The 24,754-nt window shown below is 42.4% G+C and overlaps 1 protein-coding gene across 2 annotated transcripts; it reads left to right on the top strand.

Moving 5' to 3' along the window:
- The first annotated feature begins 469 nt into the window (after positions 1-469).
- On the top strand, positions 470-22,188 carry sec63 (SEC63 homolog, protein translocation regulator). Of its 2 annotated transcripts, none has more exons than XM_033648545.2 (20): positions 470-739; positions 1,617-1,716; positions 2,943-3,057; positions 4,276-4,388; positions 4,527-4,588; positions 6,316-6,374; positions 6,461-6,511; positions 6,629-6,737; positions 6,832-6,926; positions 7,738-7,870; positions 8,816-8,908; positions 9,034-9,179; positions 9,272-9,419; positions 11,497-11,579; positions 11,734-11,802; positions 11,952-12,104; positions 12,188-12,367; positions 12,473-12,673; positions 17,434-17,538; positions 19,167-22,188. In XM_033648545.2, exons 1-20 carry the CDS (start codon positions 616-618, stop codon positions 19,302-19,304), a joined length of 2,277 nt encoding a protein of 758 aa, XP_033504436.2. In that variant the 5' UTR covers positions 470-615; the 3' UTR covers positions 19,305-22,188. The 2 variants fall into 2 exon arrangements, with proteins under 2 accessions (XP_033504436.2, XP_033504435.2); XM_033648544.2 differs by having other exon boundaries at positions 471-739; positions 11,949-12,104.
- Positions 22,189-24,754: the final 2,566 nt, after the last annotated feature.

Genomic DNA, 24,754 nt, shown 5'->3' with positions numbered 1-24,754 from the left:
TCATGCTTATTTATTTTATTTCATTTTACTGTATTTTTTATTTTATTTTATTTTATTATTTTCATTTTATTTTATTTTACTTTATCCTTTATCTTAGTATATTTATTTTTTTATTTTATCCTTTTTTTCCATTATTTTATTTCATTTTACTTTATTTTATTTCATTTTATTTTATTTTACTTTATCTTTTTATTCTATTTTACTTTATATTATTTTATTTCATTTTACTTGACTTTATTTTTAATTTATTTTACTTTTATTATTTAATTTCATTTTACTTTATATTATTTATTTTTTATTCTATTTTACGTTTTGTTATTTTATTTAATTCTACTTTATTTTATTTTATTTTATTTTATTGTGTGGAGGATAAATAACTCTGGCCGACACTCCCACAGGTGGCGCTAATGCACTTTAACGCCGACTGCCACGCGCCATAAACCCTAAACGAAGAAGAAAGGCCACATTGCGCAGGCGTACACCACGTACACCGATGATCAGAGCTGTTGGCTGGATGCTAGCTGGCTAGCTAACTGTCTGTCAAGTCGAACACATTGGGCTAGAAGGGGGAAGCGCAGCGGTGGAGAAGAACGGCGACCCAAGCGCCGCTACGAAATGGCCGGGCAACAGTTCCAGTACGATGACAGCGGCAATACATTTTTCTATTTCCTAACGTCCTTCGTCGGACTTATTGTGATCCCAGCCACATATTACCTCTGGCCCCGGGATCAGAATGCTGGTAAGGCCCGATGTCTGGCTCAGTTAGCTAACTTAGCTAACTAACTAACCTCAGCTAGTGTAACGCCAAGTGTTCATCCAGCAGCTTGTTTTGTAACGTTAACGCCTCACCAGGTTGCTGTCTGTTGATCTGGTTAGCTTGGTGCTACATGCAGATGCTGCACAAGCTAACACAACGTTATATTAACTTGTAAATGTAAGCTAGCAGACGTTACAAACATGATACCCACGTCTCTTTGCTTGCTCTGAGTTTAGTACAAGTTAACCCCGCCAGTTTTACCAATTACCATCCCACTGGTTAGCCATATATCATAATCTCACACAACTCGTCAGTATTTCCCGCTTCAGTGGGTAAAAATGAAGCTAAGTGTTGGCTAGTTGAGCTAAAGCTTCCACACTACAGCCAGCGTCACTCCTTCAGCTCCTCAGGCTTATTGACCTCATATATCCTTATTTTAGCCCAGCTATCTGTTTGTCAACAGCAGAGTATATCTAACGCGGATTATGTAACACATGCTAGCAAACTTTACTCAGCTGGTCCACTGGGAATAGCCACATGACAGGTCACCCTAGTTGAGATGTTGCTAACAGGCATTAGCTGTATTGCTAAGTTGGTTTAAGGCTAAATTTTGTTATCATGGTAACAATAAATTAATACACAATCTGAATGAAGGAAACACATGCCTCTACCTGCTTGGTTAACATATTCACAATAATTGCATATTCTCAGTGACAATATCACCCACCCCTGATTTAGATTATTAACTTAAAGCACCTGTAATCCCACATATATTACTGTGGCATTGTCAGAATTGATTACAACTGGTTTGATGGCACTAAAGTGTCTGTAATCTTTTTCTTTCTGCCCATCTCTCCAGAACAACTGCGGCTGAAGAGCCTGAGGAGGGTCCATGGCAGGTGTCTGTGGTACCGGCTCAGGCTGATGAAGTCACAGCAGAGCATTGTCCCAACACTAAAGTGAGTCCAGTGGTTTCAGTTTGTCGGTTTCATTGGGAAACAGGGAGAGCAAACCCTTACCTAATGTTGTCCCGAGACTTGAGACTGTGTTATGTGCTACACATGAGCCAAATGCATCTTGACCTATGATTGTTTGACTGTAACTTTCCCAGCAGTATAATATCAGGTCTGTTTCATTGGTTGTTCGCTTCCTTCTCCTTTGTTGCTGCACGTCGTTTGGGTGTGACTTGCCTCAGCTGTTTGCACTGAGACAGCTCAGTCATGCTTCCCTGGTTCATTCGGTGTGTGTTTCCAGCTGGGCAGGGATGTTGTCACTGCTGTGTGATGATAAAGCAAAGGCCATGCTGTCCATAGCGTGGGCACAGCTTATAAACATGTGTGGAAGTGTGTGCAAACCTCTCGTCAGTGTAAACACTGCGTTGCACTGTTTAACATCTCTCTTAACATGACCCTGTTTCCTCGGTGTTGTTTATTCCTACTGCGTATGTGGGTTAATGGAAAGATGCGGTTCAACGTCTCACTCTGCCTCTCTTCTCTCACACACTCGCCTCCCTGTCACTGTGTCTGAATATCTCCTCTTTGTTCAGTCTCTGCCTCCTCTTCATGCTTCTACTTTCCACTCCTGCTCTGTCACTAGACCCACATCCTGTTTTTAACTCTCCAAAAAATTCATGAATTCTTTATTCGCACGGTTGAGTCTGTGACTGAAGCTGGCGGAAGCACCCAGCGTGCTTATTAAGTGGAATGAATCAGCCTTTCTCTCAAAATCTCAGTATCCGTGTCCTCCTCACGACTGTATCATAACGGTGGTGTTTATTATAGGAATCCATCGTGTATTTTTTCTGGTTGAGCCACCCAGACGACTCAGGCCAGCGAGCGGTTGTCATGGCAACAGATGCTGCAGCGCAGGCCATAGGGTTTTGCCATTGTCATGGAAACAAGTTCAACTTCCATGCATAAATACCAAACAACAACAATGTCAGAACTTGTCCTGCCCTTCTGCGTCTGTGCAATAAGCTCTCTGTGCTCTAGCGCTGAGAGCTTGTTTGCATTGCAGATTGGTTCTGCACGATATCTTTTTTTACTCCAAACAGTTACAGTGATTGCAAGCTGCAGTGTGAAAGTGTGCTGTAAAAAATAAGACGGGCCTGATGTTGTCTCCGGGGAGCGCAGACTTTTTTGTGTGTGACATTTTTTTTTCTTTGTCTGTGTGTTGCCATTTTCAGGAAAGCAGCCTTGTTATTTGGCTGGGTCGTGTTCCTGCTGCTCGCCTACAAGGTGTCCAAGCTGGACAGAGAGTACCAGGAGTATAATCCATATGAAGTCCTCAACCTGGACCCGGTAAAAACACACACAAAACACGAAGTCTGCTGTACTCTACAGAGCCTCTGAAGTCTCTCAGGACACCTTTTATCCTATGATAAGAGGATGTTAGACTCATAACTTGTCTAAGATAAAACACAAGATAAAAATATCATCTTTTAGAACTTTAAGACTCTGTAGTATTCTCTATTTTTGATTAAAGGTCCAGTGTGTAGGATTTCAGGGGATATATTGGCAGAAATGGATTATAATATAGTAAATATGTTTTCTTTATTGCATAATCACATTAAAATAAGAATCGTTGTGTTTTTGTTTCCTTTAAATGAGCTGTTTATATCTATATAAGGAGCGGAGATCACCATATTGCACGGCTGTAGCCCAGAACAGACAAACCAAACACTGCCGACAGATAGGACCACTTGCGTTTTTGCGTCAGCCACCATAGTTGGCAGTCTCTCCGTGACAAAAGCGTCCGAAAAACACAGATTCTTTTAACATAAAACGGCTTTATTGAGTGTTTTTACCAGTTTTAATCACCAGGGGTCTCATTTATAAACATTGCGTATGCACAAAGCGAGGCCTGAAAGAGGCGTACACAGACATGATGGGAGAAACTCTGCCCCATGCTTACGAACATTTTTGAGATGGGAAATTGGCGACCAAGATGGTGAGGTGGAAGCCTGATTGTAGAAACTATCCAATATTTTTTTTTGCACGCCATATTTGGCTTTTGTCCGTAGTTACATTTTGAGTATGGATTCTATGCACTGTTTTATAAATGAGAACCCTGGTCTGAGAGACCTCTGCGGATAATTCTGCTCCCGGTGAAAACCTCCTGAACGTCTGGCTCTTAAGTTATCGGAGAAAAATGGTGAGCAGACTTTAGCAGGTGCTGGGCTAGTGACCTGTCCTTGACATGCTGAACAGCATCAGAGAAACATTTGTATTAAAAAAATACTTAATTTTGTGTTGTTACCGGTTTAAATCAGAGAGTAAGGGACCTCTGTGGATAATTCAGCTCATGGTAAAAACCTCCTAAACAATGAACACTGAAGGAATCCTAACCCGAAGTTTAGTTTAGCACATGGGAGAAGCTTCAGCTGGTTTCAATCTTCAATCCTCACTGCTAGTTCCCAATAAATTCCCCTAAATCCTCCACACTTTGTCTTTAAACCTGTCTCTTCCACTGTATGTGGTGTGCTCGGAGTTGCTGTAATTACATCTCTGTCTCTCCAGGGTGCATCGCTGTCAGAAATCAAGAAGCAATACCGTGTACTGTCACTCAAGTACCATCCTGACAAAGGTGGTGATGAGGCCACATTCATGCGAATTGCCAAAGCTTATGCTGCGTAAGTGTCACACAGTTCTCGTAAAGCCAGACAGCAGGACTGCATTTGCATAATCAATAAACATCTGAATCAATAATGAAATCCCAGAATGTTGCAGTGATTGATTCCTTTACTTTTTGCTCACCTTGTTTTCCGCAGTCTGACCAATGAACAGTCCAGACAGAACTGGGAAATATACGGCAACCCAGACGGTCCAGGAGGTGAGTGATCCCACACATTTGCATTTTCATGTGTCGACACACTGTCTGCGCTCGGAGCCGGTGAGTCAGCCTCTTGTAGTCAGGAATGTGTTAAACAATGGGAGATGAATTGAAACATTCACTCCTGTGAGGACTGAGCCTACGATGGAAATGTATCTCCCACTTTCACACACTCTTCTCTTGTGGGTGTTCACAATGCACGTTCACTGGGCTCCAAGAATAACATGTTTGCACACATTGTGATGGCGTCTTTAAATGGTTTAAATGCAGAGGTATTCTTGAATTTCTTAAAACATTTTCAGTGTCATAATGGGGATAAATCTTCAGGTGATGTGCCATTCCTTCGTTGTCCGTGATGCCAAAGGCTACGTTTACGCCTAGCGTCTGACGACACACTGCTCTGGCACGTACAAACCCCTTAAACTGAGACTTTGAAGACACTGCCGATCCCATTTTAGTTTAAAACCCTGGGGTTAGGTTTTAGTCCGGATGGGTGGACACCCATGTCACACAAACACCCAGCTAATTGCATCTTATCAGTCACGATGTGTCAAGCCAAAACATCATTGCTTGTCCTTTCTTACTTTCTGTGACTTTATCCTTCTTGTGTGGGTTTCCAATCGCCATGTCTGCCAGATAATGCTCCCAATTCCACTCAAAACGTCACCGTATTTGCTCTACAGCCTCTCCCAATCAACGTTTTTCTCCGCCTTGACTGCCGTTCTCGTACTACTTTCACAAACAGTTCCACCTCGTCGTTGGCCCAAGCAAAGAAATCTCTTGTTGTACTTTTTACTGTCTTATTGTCTGTAACTAAGCGTTTTAAAACAAAAATGATCTCTGAACACACGCATTTTAGCACCACTTCAGAATTAATCTCTGTCCACACCTGAAAACGCATATCACATGACCATTCACATATACTGGGCATGCATGTGTGCTGATGTTCAAACGGAGCAGATTGTCTACTCTGCAGGTGGGTGCTTAGTTACAGAAAATACCACGAAGATGGCGAAAAGTAAGACCAGATATGTATTTGCATGGATCGAAAACAAGCTTGAATTGTTACTGAAAGTAGAACATGAGTATAAGGCTGTCAAGGCACCGTAAAACAGACTGGGAGTCGTTACAAAGCAAATACAGTAACATGTCAGAGCAGTACAGGGAGCATTATCCATCACCGCAGGAAACCATGGCAATGGCAAAGGATTACTTACACAAGAAGGATGAAATCACAAAAGGTTTGTAGACCTTGTTAGGATGTTTTGGCTTGACGTGTCACGACTTATGAGGCCGAATCAGGAGCAAGTCATTGTTTTAGGGCTTCCAAAGTAGTAGTAGTAGCCAGAGTAGTGTGAGTGCAAGGTATAAACTTCGCAGTAGTTTATGTGGTTTTAAACAGAAAGGTACAGTGTGGATGTAGCCTAAGCAATCAACCGCAGAGTAGATGATCTGCTTCCACTTTACACCAACATGCCCAGTTTATGTGAATGGTCGTGTGATTTTCAGGCGTGTTATAAAATAATACATCATATATCTGAAACTGTCCTAAAACGCTCGTGTTTATGAAGATAGATTTTCATTTTGTTTAGAACGGAAACGTGTTAGTGTGGATGCAGCCAAAGTTGCCACAGAGCCCGGTGCTGGTGAAGGAGGCTTCACTGAAATGTGTAAATAGAAGATTTTGTCATATTTTGATCCGTTGCCTTTTATGTCTTCTTTTCTAGCAACCAGTTTTGGTATTGCACTGCCTGCCTGGATTGTCGACCAGAAGAACTCAATGCTGGTATATATTTATTGATGATGTCACTGTAGTTATATTTGCTTGAAATGTCATCATATTTATATTGTTATATCTGCGTACCTGTGCAGGTGCTGTTGGTGTATGGACTGGCCTTCATGGTCATCCTCCCTGTTGTGGTGGTAAGTCCTCACCATGCTCTGTGCAATAGATTGTATTAAACAACTGCCCTTTCCTCTTCCTGGGTTTGTCACTTTTCTCACTCTGTTTCTTTTTTGTGTTTGCCTCCTGTATCGTAGGGCACATGGTGGTACCGCTCCATCCGATACAGCGGAGACCAGATCCTCATCAACACCACCCAGCTCTTCATGCATTTCATGTACAAGACGCCCAACATGAACATGAAGCGTGAGTTCGCCTTCCAAAACAGGTTTATGAATCTCAGTTGTTTGTCATCGTTTTTTGTGGACTAATTGTAACTGTCACTATCTCTGCCCTGCAGGGTTGGCCATGGTGTTGACAGCAGCCTTTGAGTTTGACCCTCGCAGCAATAAAGAAGCCACCATACGACCAACAGACAACATCGAAGTGCCACAGGTAAGAGCAAACATCGATGCTTATGTATACATGTGTAAGAACAAAAGTTTGTGTTTTAGGGTGCTTTCAGACCTAGAGTTGTCTTGCTTTGGTCTGAATCAGGGACTAATTCTGTTAGAAAGTTGCATAATTGCCTAGAGTCGGTTCGTGTTCTCACAGCAGCATTTACAAGCGGACCAGATCAAATGCCTTGTGTGAGAAAGCTGCTCTTGATTGGTCAGAATTTCCATGTGGGAAAAATCCAGGAAGTAAAGCAAACGTTGAAGAAGAGTCCACTTGCAAGATAAATGTGACACTCTCTAATGTCACAATGGAGGGACAACTACGCAGGTTGATTTTAGCGCTGCTCATCGTGGACTATATTGCTGTCATTGTTCATTTTAGTCAAACAGTCCAACTCTGCATCACTCCTCATCCTCTCCTTCAGTGCTCCCTTGCAAAAGTGAAAGCCAACCCCAGATTTACTCTCATTCTGGAACAAGCTTTGTCCACATGGGGTTTCTCCTCGACATATTTGCATTCTTTTTTTTTTTTTTTTTTTTGTAGCCTCCTTTTTGTTGTGAGCTGCTCCTACCTGGCCGCTATATTTTTAGAAATTCCTGACCTCATCTGCACGCTGTTTTTTGCTGGGGGCTTCACACTGCTGCTGTTCCAAAGCCCAGACAGAGGGCAGAGTCTCTGCAGATAAATACACCACCACAAATTTCTTAGCGATGCTTGAGAGAGATTATTTTGTATGAGTTAATACATTTTTCTTTTAGGAAAGATTAACCTCAAGTGTCTTAAACAACCTCTCTCGTCTGTCTTGCAGTTAATCCGTGAGTTGGGAAATATTAACGTAAAGAAGAAGGAGCCTCCGTTCTGCTACCCGTACAGTTTGAAGGCCAGGGTCTTAGTGCTCGCTCACCTGGCACGCATGGACGTATCAGAGGAATTGGAGGAAGGTAAGATGCTTAAATTGTCATTGCTTTTCCAGAGACGTGTAGATATATTCTGAAAATTAATTAATTAGTATTACAATTTCTGTGTGTAGACCTCAAGTATTTTGTCGTCTTGCACCTGAGTATTTTTGCCTGGATGTTTGCACAATTTTTCTTTACTAAAGAAACATTTGACCCCCAAATTTTCATAACCTGCTTCACCCCCATTTCAGTTAAAACATCATTCATATGCTCACACAATACACAGCTGGTACAGTTCCATGTCAGCCCTCTCCAAAGCAACACAAGTGGTCAGAAACCAGTTCTTTAGAGTTCCAAAAATGGGAAATAAAACAGCTGTGCAATCTGTTCGGAGTGAAGTTGTGAAGTCAGAGGATTTCAGCATGAATACACAACCTTACCCTGTTTATAGTTTACACTCCTACACAGAGGTAATGATACATGCTCGACGAGGACAAGCTGTTTAGAGCGGTTTTAGGAGTTTTTCCAGCTGTTTGTGAACCATAAAAACAGTCTTGGCAAGTTGTGTTGTTTTGGAGAAGACAGAGCTGCAGTAGTTGATACTGCAATACTTGTTTATTTATGATTAATAACATTTGTAATTTGATATGGCAACAGATTGACCAATTTTAGCAACAGTAACAAGCTGAGACGTTGTTAACTAGAAATGACTCCTTTGCGGACATTGGAAATTTTTCATCAGCTCAATGAAGGACACTGGGACTTCATTATCGTCTCGATTGAGGATGTTGGGACTTTAGATTTTTATACTTATCAGGTCCTACTGATCCCAAATAGCAAGTAAAAATTGAAAGTGCATACCAAACAAAAGTTCAGGTCTCAGGAGGATGTACATATTTTACCCGTTACAGCCACAGGTACCCGACCTAGCGCAGGACTCTGAGGAGCACGTTATCAGAACATTGTATATGTGTGTTTTGGTTCCAGATCAGAGATTTGTGGTGAGGAAGAGTCCCGCTCTCCTCCAGGAGATGATCAACGTGGGCTGTCAGCTTACCATGATGGCCAACAGCAGAGGAGGTACATGCACACACACACACACATATCCACTTTAACATTAGCAGGAGTTATCACTTAGAATAAAGTTTTCACAAGCCTCAACCCACATAACAACTTCTTTGATAATTTCTGCCCGTTGCCTCCAGGCTTCCACGCTCCTCGACTGGTAACCATAGAGAATTGTATGAAGCTGACCCAAATGATAGTGCAAGGTCTGCAGGAGTCAAAGTCACCACTGCTGCAGCTGCCCCACTTTGAGGAGGAGCACCTCCGCTACTGCATCTCTAAGAAGGTAACTGCAGAATGTGTGTACACGCACACATACTGAACACTTGAGCAACTTAGTGAAAATAATAATGGATAACTCGTCCTCTCCCTCTCTAGTATAAAGTTCGGAGCCTCCAGGACCTGGTGAGTCTCAAGGACTCCGACAGACGCAGCATGCTGCGCTTCCTAGGGGAGGAGAAGTACGACGAGGTCATGGCTGTGCTGGGCAGCTTCCCTCACATCACCATGGACACCAAACTGCAGGGTCAGTCCTGAATTACACACATACAAACACTATTTGTTTGTCCACCAGTACGGCTGCACAGTTAATCAAATATTAATCGCGATCATGATTTTAACTGCCCATAATTAAATTAACCTTATTGACGGCGATATTGATGTTTAAAATGCGTGCTCCACTCAGAGAAAACTCTGCTGCATATCAAATCAAGTGCTTCTTAAACTAAGAGCCAGCCTCAACTTTTGAAGAGCTGTCAAGCCGCCGCAGCAGAGGCAGCCTGTGAGAAACTTTACTGAGTGTTGCGGCTGCAGTTCAGAGTAGAAGAAGTCATGTACAACAGAGAGCAGACGGGCAAAAAGAAAATGTGTGGAGCAGAAGGCGAAGAGCTGGTCCCCCGAAACGGATCATCATTCGTTGTTTAGAAGTATTTCAGACTCAAGCTGAAGACTTGTGTCTGCACTGCAAAGCTACACAACTAACTTGTTCAACCACTGAAAAAAAGACCAACTACAGTCTGCACAATGATGAACCCATAAAAGCTGAGAAGATTAATGTCTCCAACGTCATATCACTAAATCCTCACCAGTGTAGCATCAGTCAGACATCCATAACTGATGCTTTACAGTGCGTCACCGTATTCATCCAGCTCCCAAACACAGACTAAAATAACCACTGCAGTTCCATTCAATTTAGCCAAAGATACGTCCAATTAACATTGATTTGATTTGGTTACATTCTGTAATGGCATATTTATATTCAGTTAGCCTGTCATTTTGGTACAGTTTTATTTATATTTTGCTTCTAAGAGATGCACTGTGATGAAGGACCAGTCTCATTTTGATGCAACGACTTGCAGGAATGTAGCACAACATGGGAGTAAAAGCAGTGCTCAGTTTTTTAAAATGTGAAACTGCAATAAAATTATTTTGTCCCTGAAACCAACAAATAATTGTGATTATCATTTTGACTGTAATGGTGTAGCCTTAGCCACCAGCCCACCTGTGACACGTCTGCAGCCTACAACACCTTAACACGCAGTAATTCCATCTTCGTCTTTGTCACTTTAGCTGAAGATAACTCACTTAAGTATGATTGTTGTCATTATAGCGAGGTTGATGCCACAGTGACAATAGAATTGATACAGAGAAGAGTACGTAACATATAAGGTCTTTTAAGCAATGCTTTACTAATAACTGATCAAAAAAGGAAGTGAAATGGTTATGGTCCTCATGCAAAAGCACAAGTACAGTTTTGTTCGGAAATCCATCCATTCATTTTCAACCGCTTATCTGAAGCCGGGTCGTTGGGGCAGCAGGCCAAGCAAAGCACCCCAGACATCCCTCTCTCAAGCAACACTTTCCAGCTCCTCCTTGGGGACCCTGAGGTGTTCTCAGGCCAGATGATATATGTAATCCCTCCAGTGTGTTCTGGGTCTGTCCCGGGGCCTCCTACCAGTGGGACGTGTAAGGAACACCTCTAATGAGAGGCGCACAGGAGGCATCCTGATCAGATGCCCAAACCATCTCAACTGACCCCTTTCAATGCGAAAGAGCAGCGGCTCTACTCCGAGCTCCCTCCAGATTTCCGAACTCCTCACCCTATCTCTAAGGCTTAGCCCAGCCACCCCACGGGGGAAACTCATTTGGGCCGCTTGTGTCAGCGATTTCATTCTTTCGGTCACTACCCAGAGCTCATGACCTTAGGTGAGGGTTGGGACGTGGATGGACAAGTAAATCGAAAGCTTTGCCTTCTGGCTCAGCTCCTTCTTTACTACGACTGTCTGGAACAGCGCCCACATCTCTGCAGATGCTGCGCCAAACCGCCGATCCATCTCACACTCCATTCTACCCTCACTTGTGAACAAGACCCCAAGTTACTGCTTGGGGCAGTAACTCTCCCCCAACCCAGAGAGGGCAATCCACCATTTACAGCAGAGAACCATGGCCTTTCTGACTGTTTGGAAATGTACAATTAAATTTACCAACAGATTGAGACAAACAAGATTTCAAAAACTGACCACAAACTGTTCAGATTCTTCACTTGTCTTTTCCAAACTTTGGTGTATTGACAGCTCTTTGTCTCTCTCCTTGTGTCTTTGCAGTCCTTGATGATGAAGACAGCAATAACATCACAGCAGGCTCTATTGTTACAGTAACTGTCACCTTAACCAGAAAACGGATGGCGGTGAGGAATGATTGCATTAATATCTGACATACTAATGAATCACCAGAAATCAAATGGATTTTTTTTATGAGACGCACTTCCATGTATGACCACTAGAGTGCACTGTTGACTGTATGCTTTGTTGAATTAACCATCCTGTATGCTGTGTGTGTAGGAGGTGTTTGAAAAGGAGCAGGAGTCAACACCGTGTCTAGCAGAGGAGACTGCCACTACAGAGGAAGCAGTAAGGATAACACACACAGCACGTCGGCTCCGACCGATTTAGATAACACGCTCACTCTGTTTGGGTCAGATTTAGCCACGATTAAAGCTTAATGGTTCAAGAAACCATGCAGTGTTTACCTAACCTCATTTTGTCCGTGTGTGAAGCAGGGGGACACGAGTAAAACCAAAACAAAAGTGTGGCAGAACAAGAGTAAAGGGGCTAAGAAGACAGCCAAGTCCAAGAAGAAAAAATTAACCAAGAAGAAGGCCACTCCTGCGCCTGCCAAAACAAAACAGGCCAATGGCAACGTGGCAGGAAATGTACGTATCCAATCACAGCTCATCAAAGCTGCTTGGTGACTTTTTAAAAACTCATTTAACTGTCACTTTTATCCACGTCACAGGAGGTTGTAGTAGCAGCAGCAGCGACGGCAGTGGCGAAGGAGGAAGAGGACGAGGTCTCCGATAAGGGCAGCGAGTCGGATGAGGGCGAAGCAAACAAGGACTCTCCCAGCGAGAGAGACGAAGACAGTGACAAACAGAGTGACACAGAGGTGGACGAGATGGCTGGCGATGATGAAGAGGTCAGGGAACTTTAAAAGTTATCAGTCCTAATAATGGATGTAAATGGAAACGCTGCTTCTATCTGTATCTGTAACCTAATCCTCTCTTCCACACTTGTCCACCAGGAGTGGGAGGCGTTGCAGCAGAGCATCCAGCGGCGAGAGCGGGCCCTGCTGGAGACCAAGTCAAAGGTGACGCACCCAGTCTACAGCCTTTACTTCCCAGAGGAGAAGCAGGAGTGGTGGTGGCTCTACATCGCTGACCGCCGAGATCAGACACTCGTCTCCATGCCCTACCACGTCTGCACGTTAAAAGACACAGAAGAGGTGAGTTTGTTTATGTTGAAATGGTCTGATACCATTTTCTCATCCCGATACCGATTCCGATACTTAAAGGCATCAGCTGATACCTTTACAAAAAACTAAATGGACAGCTGTATACAAACTGTATGCTTGTACGGCATGGTTCAGGTTAAACTCGAAAGAGGCGGGACTTTCTAGAGTAAAATACTCCAAATTGCTGACAAATTGCTAGCAGCTAACTTTACGCTATTTATTGGAATTCAGTTCTTCTTCGCCTCTTTTTTTAAAACAGTAGTTGCCATTGACTACACAGTGTAACTCTCCATGTAGGCTGATGTGTTAGAGCGTTGAAGGAGAACTGATTTCTGCAGAAACTGCCATTTTATCCAGGTGTGAAACTACTTGAAAATGTATTGATAAATTACATGATATCAGATTGGTGCATCGACTTGCGTACGCGCCAATACCAGACCTAGCATTTTTGGCAGTATAGGAGGTATTTCTGATACTGGTATCGGTATTGGAACAACTCTATTTGAATGGACAAACAGGCAAATAACAGTTGTCATGGGTCTACCCAAGAACCCAAGTATCGACCTAGGAGCCATTCGGATTAAGATCCAGGTTTTATCATGGTCAGTTGGGTCTGGATCGGGGCCCATTCTTATACCAGGGGTCCTTCCTGGGTCTGTGTATCATTACATTTAATATCAAGTGAATCCATGAAGACATTGCGGTTGGGACTGATCACGAGAGAAAGGCATGAGCACTGTGTATAACTTGCACGATGATCATTGTGGGAGCAACGCTAGCAAGCAGCAGGCTGGTGGTAAGGGATAGTTAGCTGATCGGCTGATGTCCCCTACGATTAACACTACTGCAAAACTAGGAGCGCTCGAGAGGGTCAGTTTCGTGGCACTGTTTAGACCAGTGGTTCCCAACTGGTCCAGCCACGGGGTCCAGATTTCTCCTTAGTCATTAGTTCAAGGTCCACACAGTTTAATACATTCAGCGTCATACTAGTGTTTGGTCATGTCGTCAAGCTAGTTTGCTGTCTCTGTCGAGTAGCTGTCCATTGGTCATTCAGTCTATAGCAGGAAATGGCTTCAAAATAAAAGCTACCCACCAGAAATTCACTGTACTTCAAGTTTGTAAGTCACTTGCAGTTCATTCAGAATAAATCCACGACTTTCAGCATTGTTTTTAATTACATGAATATTTTAGTACAAACATTTACCCGTCAGTGTGGCAGATAACGTTCTGAGATTTACCCGCCAAACAGAAAATCTACTCACATTTGGTGCATGGCAGGCGTTAATTTCGGACTCTCTGTGTGTTTTGCAATAAAATACTTTGATAGTGTATTAAGGTTGTCAGAAGTTTCAATACGTAGACTCGTTTCAATACCACATGTTTAAAACGAAGCAATCTCCCTTAATTATAAATTTGATAGTATCAAAAGTACCAAAGCGAAACCAACCAGATTTTCAAACCAAGGCTGCAACTGTGAAAAAACTGAACTGGCCCTCCATCTGTGGCTGTTACGTAATTCTCCCCAGCAGCAAACCCACCATGTGACTGGAGGCGTGTGTTCAGTAACTTAATCTGTACCAGCACAGTGTGCAGGTTGTTAATCAAAAAAATAATAATTCTATTTGGTGTGCCTGGTTTGTACTTGTATTGTACTGAAGTTGAAATTTCTGGTGTTGTGACCACCCTCAGGATGAACTGTAGCTTTTCTATAATCCCTCCAGAGTCAAAAAAAGGTCTTAATAAGTTAAAGTGTGTGTACATGTTTCTTGTGCATGGTAGCCCCTCACACATCCTGTTGCTAGGCAACCATGTGCACTTGAGTCATTATTTCCTCAGAGGAGGGTGTGCGTATGTGTGTGTGTGTGTGTGTGTGTGTGTGTGTGTGTGTGTGTGTGTGTGTGTGTGTGTGTTTACTGTGCACCTCTGATGCCGGTGTCCTCCAGCAACAATGAGGATTGACAGCGAGGTAAAAGCTTAATGAAGCCCGTGTAAGTCTGCATGACCAGCTGTCCCCGCTCTGAAGGAATGCAACGGCGAGAGGTGACCCGCCCGTGCATAACGGTTCACTGTCTCGCAATCAATTAGTCTGTCACTTCAACAATTCTTTCTGTTGTTGGTGTTGTGAGGCTGCTTAGACACTGTGTGTTTGACAGACGTGGTTTTTTTTTTTTTTTTTTTTAGTGAGGGCAGGAGATTTGCTTTCATCAACAAGGCAGGGCAGTAAATTGCCGCTGCGTTCACAGCTCATTCTCCGCTCACCCGCTGAATAATAATTGGCCTCATTGTGCTGATAATTAGATGTTTGCCATATGTAATTGCACGACATGGTAATCACAGCCTGAGGTAATGCTGGTCTAATATTTACAGTTGGACCCCATCATCATGTCAAGTCATTTTTATTCATATAGCCCAATATCACAAATCACACATCTGCCTCAAGGGGATTACGATCTGTACGGCACAGGACTTCCTCTGTCATTAAGCTGGGCACACACTATGAGAATCGGGCTGATTCAGGGCCTGATTCCCTCCTCCTGACAGTCATCAGCAAAGCCTTTATTTTCTTTGATGGTTCTAATCATCTTGCCAGGATCCCTGTAATGTGAGGTATGTTAAGAGTGTTTTTAGGGCCCTGACACACCAAGCTAACGGTCGGAAGTTGGTCAACGTAGGGCCATCAGTGAGCATCTGCTTCCTTAGTTTTTGCAGTGTGTGTGTCGCACCGTTGGGATTAGTCGGCCAGTTGGCTTTTTTTCTGGCCAATTCAGCGTGTTGAATCGGCAGTTCAGCTCCGTGCATGACCAGAGAAATGTATATGAGGAAAGCAAACTAACGGCTAAAGTCAAGAGGGCGTAAGATCGAGACAAACTTGTTTTTATGAGGGAAGATTATTCCTTAAGTCATTGAGCAGCTGAGCAGAAATGGTTCATAGTTGGTTGTGTTATTGTTCACTAGCATACATTAGATATCCTTCGTTCTTTCAACATCGGGATGTGTTGTTAATGTGCTAACTGGCTAACTAGCGTCTTGCATCCGTCCTGTCTGTCTTCTAACACACGGGCAACATGAGGCCAAGTTACAGTCAACCTTTATTGCCACCAGTTCTTTGATGTCAGTCTATGTCGGGGTCTTTACACCCCCTGTTTTGCTTGGAAGTCCATCCTGGCCACAGCGATTCAAAATCGCAAATATTCAGTGTTTACTAGGGATGCAAGATACTGGATTTTTTTGCCGATATACCGAACTTATTAGGCCGATAACTGATACAGATATCGATATCTACTTTTTTCCCTGCCTAATTTTAGTGATCATCAAGTCTCTTCTGTAGTGGAATTAACATCATATTATGCATGCATGCTCTTATTGTGACGGCCCACCAGCAGATGGAGACATGAAATACAATGCTTTTCAATGTATGTAATATTCATTTATTGTGCAAAGTAAGAAAAAGCATGTTGGCCAATTCTGATAGCTCATTTTAAAGCCTAATCAAATGGGATCAGATTCCTTAAGGAGGCCTCAGGATAAGAGAGTAACTCAGGAATGTGAGCCAAGTCCTCAACGAGGGCGCGTCTCAAGCCCGTTGTAGAGGGGAGGTTCCAGACGTAAAAGCAGATTCATTCATTGACTGATACCAGTGATGTTCTGGTATTTTCAGTATGTTCGACGATTCTAATAGTTCAGTTTTAAAGCCAATATCGGCAGATATCGATGACGTGCCGATATTATCGTGCATATCGTGTGTGTGGGAGAACCCTGAGGATCGCAGGTGGTCCCGTGGATCTCAGAGGGTTTTATTGCAATATCACATGAGATTCAACTCAGAATTTACTCATCTCCAGATCGCACTTAAGATATACAGTCCATGCTCATGCCATCTCTCTAAAACCTTCAATATTTTGTCTTTTTTGATAATTTCCTGTAAAAAGTAGTGCAAAAATTCACAGCTAGTTCTTCCTGCCTGTCATCTGCCATATTCGTCTGCTCTAAAGTTACGTTTGATTGTGTAAGATTTCTGGCTTTTTAGAGTCAAGATTGATGGTTCGCTGTTTTGGGCAAGTCGTTGAAAAGTTACATTTATCATCAGCTGAGGCTCAGGAGGTAGAATTGGAAGATCAGGAGTTGAACCCCGGCTTCTCCAGTCCGCATGTCGGAGTATCTTTGGGCAAGATATTGAACCCCAAATTTTCTTAACGGCTGTGCCATCAGTGTGTTAGTGCATGTGAGTTTGTGTGAATGTTTAAACTGAGTAGCAGGTGGCACCTTGTATGGTAACCTCAGCCACCGGTCTATGAATTGGTGAGTGAGTGGGTGAATATCACATGTAACGTGATTTTGAGTGCGTCCCTCTGCAGCTCGATGATTGTGCGTCATCACTAACAGCAGATTGTCTTTTTAATAAGTTGTCTTTTCAGGTTCGCCTCCTTCTGTTGCCTCAGTTAGTGTTTCTGTTTTTGATTAAATAAAAAAGAGGCCAAACAGTCTTTAAGTGCTAATAACAGTCACCTTGTTTCTTTCTGTGACTGCAGTTTTTATTTTGACATCAACAGTAACAATCCAGCCACAGTGAAGCACTGCCACATGTTCTACTGTAACACCATATTTAATACATCAAGCCATTATGCCCTCAGTCACACAGTTAGATGACTGTGCCTGGAGGGCTCCTGTGATTATATCTGACAGCTGTTTGTTTGTGTGTGTGTGTGTGTGTGTGTGTGTGTGTGTGTGTGTGTGTGTGTGTTGTTCCCCAGGTGGAGCTGAAGTTTCCAGCCCCCTCCAAAACAGGCAACTACCAATATTCTGTCATCCTCCGTTCCGATTCCTACCTGGGACTGGACCAGATCAAACCACTCAAGGTGATAAGAAAATCTGTGTGTGTGTGTGTGTCTGTCTGTGTGAGTGTGATGCGTGGAGGATGTCTGCCACTGCCCAAACAGTTTGGCTGCTGAATGGGCTGAGACAACAGACCCACCAGCCAAAATCTACCAGCAGCTGAACAATGGTGTTAATTGTTGCCAAGGTGTTTGGAATGAGAGGGTCTGTTAGGAGCCAAATGGAGCATGAATTGCTCTGATATTTAATTATTCCAACACCTGATAGACATATTAAGAAATTAATGAGTCTCACAGATATACTGTATCTTTAATGCTATTTTTAAGGTTGTCCACAGTACATAGAGTTATGTTATGGGTGTATATTATGGTCTGTGCTTCAAATTAGCTTTCAGTTTAAAATTTAGTATAATGTAAAGGTATAAAGCTTTGCAGCTTTATTTATACAAACAGTTGAAGTAATTCCAATACATTTTGATTCCCCTCTATGGTCTATATTTCTACACATTTCTGTATCATGATGTTGTTGAATATTATCTCTGGCCTACACAATTCAAGTATTGCTTAAATAGGCTACAGTAATCATTTTACATACACACAGGTTTTGATTTTTTTAGTCAGCTATTGAAAAGACACTACCATGTCATGTCTTTATTGCAGTGAATTGTGGGCAATTATATCAGTGAAGCCTGTCTCCCATGTGGACTCTCTGGAAGTCTGCAGAAAGTCCGCTTTAGGCCCCTTGTGGACTGGAGGAATTGTGAATTTTGACAGCCCTAAGCACTCCCAGACTTCCAGGAATGTGCCCGCAAATCTGCAAGTGTGGTGAAGTCTGGACTTTTGGATTCAGCTCATGAGTGACTCAGACAGTAATAAATTCTGAACGCAAGTGGTCAGCAGGAGACACATGATAGACAGAAAATAATCTGCGCTTAATTTTGTAATCATTAATTAGTTAAAATGTAAATCCAGCATATAATGTAGATATTATGTATTGATTGATTGAAATCATCTACAGTGTCTTTTGCTGTAGCCCAGTAGCTTTTGACTAGTGACCGGCCTGTTGAAACAATAGAGGGGGTGGGGTTAGCGAGCTGTCAGTGTCAATGTCAGTGAGGTCAGAGAGAAAATGTGAGAAGCTGGAGGTGGTGATAATTAAAACAAAGTTAGCCACAGGTGAACATAAGGTCGCCCTGTAGGCTGGAAGAGGAGGAGAGGGAGCAGCCAGGCTCCGTCCTGGGCCCTCTGTCCTTCCTCCCGGCCAGAACACAGAGTGTCTCTGCTGGGGAAATATAGCGTGGAGAGTCTGTGATCCACCGAGCTGGTCCATTTTCTGCTGGTGGCTTATGCCGCCACACAGCCTGCTTTTTAAGAGGGCTGGGTTGGGGCTCAGTATTTTATGTGATGATCTCAGATGGACCAGGTTCTGGCTTCACCTCAGGTTGTAATTTTTTTTGGCCCATTGAGAACTTTAATAGACACAAGTGTGAACTATGTGTCTCAGCTGTCCACTTGTGTTTGGATCACCAAAAACGCATATTAATACCAGGCATAAACAGGTTCCATGACTGGTCGAGCACTAGAGAGTTGGTGTGCCTCTTTAAAATGACAAAACATACACGTGCTAAAACATAAATCTTGTGCTTTCCCAGCTGGAGGTCCACGAGGCCAAGGCCATGCTGGACAACCACCCACAGTGGGACATCCCCGACACAGAGGAGGAGGACGAGGAGCAGGAAGACAGCGACGGCATCGAGGAGAGCGAAGACGACGACGAGGACAACGACTGAATGCGGATACACACACGCTCAGCCCTCCCCCCCATGGACTGGCCACCCACCCACTCCTGACCCCACAACTGCACTCGAGCAGCGAACGAGGAGCGGCTGTGCCCACCACACAAACACACACACACACACATACACACACACACCAAACACACACTGAATCACCGGGGACAGTTTCTACACGCAGAGCCCTTCTCCTCTTCCATTTTATCTTCACATGGACTGTGACCCCGTCCCCTTACATTTCCCCTTTTCTACAGAGACTTGTTCATTCACTTTCCGTTTCTGGCGGAAGAGAATTCTGTGAATACTTTACCCAAGCCCGCGTGTGCGAGTGGATGTGCACGTGAGAGTGTGAGTGGATGGTGTGTGTTTGTAACCTTGTATGTGTTTGTACAGGTATGAAAGGTTGACACACTGTGGACTGGAGGACCTATTATCTGGGCTCTTAACTTCTTTTCTTGAGGGGGAGAGGGGGGGGATGTATAACAGCTAATTCCGTTTGCAAATTAACACACACAAAAAAACACATGACCTCCGTACAGGACTCATGACGTCGCTCTCGCTCCTAATTTTAAAAATCACTCAGCACCGATGTTTTCCACACCAATGATACTTTCTATTGTACACTTAAAACTGCAGAAGTGTGAGCTTTAGCCCCGCTCGCCGGGGATCACATCAGCCATCGGGGCGTTCGCTCCTGTCAGCGCATGGGGGCACAGTTGAGTCTCGTCAGGTTTAATTTTTAAATTTTATTTCCTGCTGTCAAACCAGCCAGTCACTTGTATGTACTTGTATTCACTGTATGTTTAAGGAGACAGATAGATACTGATCTCTAGTCAGTTCTGTTCATGCTGCCCCTGCGACCCACGTCAAACTGTGTCTTTCTGAAAGCAGGTGGATCTTAAATGAATCAACGTCAAGTATAAACGGGGGGAAAACTTGCAGTGTTAAGATTTGAATTACTGAGTACTCTTCTTGTCCATATACTACATACAAGTCGTGAGTTTTCAGTCTTTTTAAAAGGGGCTCAGATACTGATATATATAGATATATACATACTTGTGGCATTTCAGAGAAGTGACTTCCTTTCTCTTCATCCTTTTCTTTTTCCTTTTACAATTGTAGCACATTCCAGTGTATACTCATTGTCCAAAAAGGCCTTATGAATACAACTGAAATACCACAACATAGACAAGTCCTTGGGTGCTATGCACCGAGTGTTTCTTGGGAGAGCGGAAAAAAAAGATTCTTTCTTTTGTGTTTGTAACAGTGTTTTCCTTTTGTTTTAGTCTCTTCATAGTAACATACAGCTCCTCAGTCTTGGAATACATATCACTGATTTCGCCATGACAAAGCCTCTAATAAGTACAGTTTTCATCTGCTGAAAGAGGATTAGCAGTCGTACGGGACATGTTACCAGCCCTGTGTTAAAGGGATTGGAGTATGACGCTCTCATGATCTGGAAAGTGTCTCGAACAAAAACCTGTTGACAGTCACTTTTAGTGTGAGCGTACTCTGTCCCGCACACATTTCCTCTTCAGTGATTCAAGCAGAACGAGCTCCATTTTGTAACTGCCATTTCAGATGGAATGTTTTTTTTCCCCGCCACATCATGAGGATCTTAGTTCTTAATTTTTCTGTCTGAAGAATAGGGATGTCAGTGGCCTCATATATTTTTAACCGGTTACAGTTAATTTTGCTACTCTTGAGTTCAGTAGTAGCACTAGCACTATGCTGTAACACAGCAAAGCTAAAAAGCTATTCATGCTATAAAGTTTAGCTAGCTGCTTTTTTAATGTGCACTAACGGGGTTCAGTGGGAGCTAGCAAACGTTGCCGCTTGGTAATTCTGCTGGTAGTGCCATCCCTGTCCCACCACCTTGACCCAGGATGACATTACCAGTGCTCGTCAAATGAATGGCGACACTAGCTAGCTATTACCTGGCTGGTGTGCAGTGAGGAACAGCTAGCTAACCAGTGGAGACCGTAGAGAGGGCAGACCACCTCTAAATGGATAGCGCTTCGAAAAAGTGACACTAAAGCTCACAGAGTCAATGGAACGCTGGACTAAAAGCACCTCTTGTATTTTTCCATTTTTTTTCTCCTAAAAATGAACCAGTTAGTTGCCGGCTAATGGGTGCTGGGCTTTTTAAAGCAAAGTTAACTGAAGCTGACATCTCTATTGACGAATACAGAGCAGTTCTGGCTAACCAACAGGTCTCCATCTCATTTAAAATTAGTTGTTTTTTGTCTCATTTAAACTGTAGTTATAACAAATGTAACACATTGACTTGTTTTCAATCTAACCTTGTTTTTTGTTTTGTTTTTTTTACATCTGTTAGACTCATGAGTGCAAAACAAAAGTAAACAGAGCGTCCTTGTGTTGCTCTGTGGGCTCTCACTGTACGTCGACGACTTGACAGTGTTTAAAACAAATCTCTCACCATGATTATCCACACTCAACAGTTAATTTCTTTATACTAGTGTGTCATGTCAGTGTGGGAGAGACAATGACACTCTCCCGACACCACATACATACACACACTCACAAACTCATATGCGCGCACTATACCCTCCTGTAATTGTGTTCAAAGCAGGTGTATGCTAACAGGTAATATTGTACTCTGAGTATTTATCGCTCTGCAATAGAATGTAGCATCAGTGATTTACGCTGTGTGGAAAAAAAAACTGCAGTGAGGTTAAATACGACACCATCTCTCCCATGACAGACTTGTCCAGGCGACTGGCCGGCAGGCCGCCTCAGTTTGGACAGACTACCCAATGACTATCTATCTGCCACTTTTGTTTACAAAGGAACTGTCATTGTAAATGGAAAAATATATTATTTGTATTTAAAATCATTTCAAATAAAAACTTTTAAATGAGATGGTGTCATTATTTTCCACGTACGCTTTAGGTAGTTTATGATGGACAGGCCTTTAAAAGAATATACCAGACATGTTAGCTGCTAGAGAGGAAGACTGTCATGGCATTTTCTTTTCCTCTTGGCAATTTAATGAATTTAAAACGTGTTAGGAATTCCTGAAGAAAATGTTTTTTTTCGCATGCCTCCACAATGAACGAGGAATCAAAAAAATTCGACTGCATTTAACAACAGCAAACTCTATCTAATCATCCAGTTACAAACTCACACAACTCGTGCAGTATAATCCAAGTCTCATTGATCCAGTCATATGCTCAGTACTTCCCAAACAGACAGCCATTTCTGACAGGGAACTGAACTTAAACTGAAACTTGTCCATGCTCTCTTCACAGCCAGCCACTTTAAAAGTTAAGTTCGGACTCACCAAAGTCACACAATATCATAAAAGAGCCCATTAATCAAGGCAGTGGTAGACCAGCAGCTCCTGTGTTCAGTGAGGTACAAATACTGTTTTTTGTCAATGGAATCGGGCTTTGAAGAGACCATAGACAATTTTCACTTTTAGTCCAGTTCCCCTTCGTAAAAGTTCTGTCTGTTTGAAAAGTACTGAGCATACGACTGAATAAATGAGATTAAACCATACGAGTTGTGTGAGAGATTGTATACAGATGTTTTGATATAGTTTTGCTGTTGTTAAATTTGGATGCCCTTTTACTTAAATTTTCTCCATTTGTTGGTTCTTTCTTCACTGGATGTATACGAGAAAAATGTTTTCTTCACAAATTCAACAATACATGGATGAGTATTTGATATGCCAATGGTCATTTGGGAGGTGAAATATTCCTTTAAACCACTAAACCAGGGTAAGGCAACCAGCAGCTACCTTATAAGAACTGGGAAGCAGTCATCCAGAGGAATATTAAAATCACACAGATTATTGTCCAACAACAAAATGAAGTCTTCCCTTTCATGTCAGACATTTTAAAGATATATATTCATGTCATCCTTTCATTGTTTGTACCTTGTATCAAAGTCAAAGACAGTTCACATGAAACATACCAGCACAATCAAGTATTAACAGGAGTTCAAATTTTATCATTGTCGGCCTAACGTGATTCTTATATTCTCCATCCGTAAAAATTTGTAGCCTATACACTGTATTAAAAAAAATGTTTTAACATTTTGTCAACTAAAATGTGCTGTCACACACTATGCCTGGCACCTTTTCCTCTGAAAACAATCTCTAGCGATGACTACGTTAGTCTTGAGTCCTCCTTGCTAGGTTAGCTGTGGATTCCAAATCCAAAAAGGGAAATGTGTCAGGGGAAAATAGAGAATTTAATAGTGCATGGACAAATTTGTTTGCTTTCATCAGCAAAGATGTAAATTTAAAATACCGTAAAACTTAAATTATAAGCCCAGCCCCAGACATTTCCTTGTATACACATGGGGTTTTGATGCTGTAGTTGCATGTAAGCCCCTAAAGTGGATCCCAGTGTGTCATGCCATACACTGCCACCCAGTGGCCAGGTGTTGTAAGTGCAACACAAATCTCTGAAAACAAAGATGGCCGACAGAATGCAAGAAATGTTGTGCAGCTCAGGAATTTATCACCAATCCTACTATAATAGAAGAAAAAAATGGCAAACATGAAGTAACATATAAGGAGCAATACAGTTGTTAAAATAAAAGTAAAAGTATTGATTTTATGTTGGAAAGAAATTACAATTAATCTGTCCACTAAACTGGACATCATGCAGCACTGGCCATATTTTAACTACAATTAATACCAATACTGCAACCTTGTTCCTCATCTGCAGTGACTTTGTGGGCTGTAAATAAATTAATTTATATTATCAGAATGTAACTTGCAAATTCTGTGACAAAAATATTTTGACAAGATGTTTTTGTAGGAAAAGTTTATTAAAAAAAAATTATATAGTATAACAGGGAGCAGTGTGTGGCGGGCTGAGGAGGGAAGAGGGTACAAGAGGGAGGTGTAGAAAGAGAAAAGGGGGAGGCTGAGGAGTCAGAGGCAAGGTTCAACACATTTGCACAGGCACTTAATAGCATTGGAGTATATCAAAATATGTGAACACTCCAGTATAACAGCATTAAGAACATATTTCTATAGTTTAACATAATACATATTTTTTTCATTGTTTTTCAGTAAAAAACTTAAACACATGTTGTCCACCCCAGTAAAAAATGCTTGTTTTAAAATAACTAGTCCATACCCATTGAGTACAGCATACCATACCATGACTTAGGCCTAGTCATAGCAAAAATTAGAGGAAAAAACAAACAAACATTGGTCCACAGGGGGAGCCACAGCAATCGGTCGCATTTTAGACATTTTTAAGCATTTTTCTGTTGTTATAGCGCCACCCAGTTGCCAATTAGTGTCACATTTCTCCAGTCACCTTGAGGCGTCCTGTGCTACATATCTAGCAAGTTTAGTAACAATCCATACGGCGGTTAGGCCTAGATAAGAAATTAGCTCTCTAGCGCCCCCATTTTGTTTGATGGGGTCAATAATGGAGGGGTCCCCTCAGATTATGTGTGGT

Source organism: Epinephelus lanceolatus, chromosome 13 (genome assembly GCF_041903045.1).
Source record: "Epinephelus lanceolatus isolate andai-2023 chromosome 13, ASM4190304v1, whole genome shotgun sequence".
NCBI lineage: Eukaryota > Metazoa > Chordata > Actinopteri > Perciformes > Serranidae > Epinephelus > Epinephelus lanceolatus.
The sequence above is the reverse complement of the archived record's forward strand: the minus strand, read 5'-3'. Positions and strand labels throughout refer to the sequence as shown.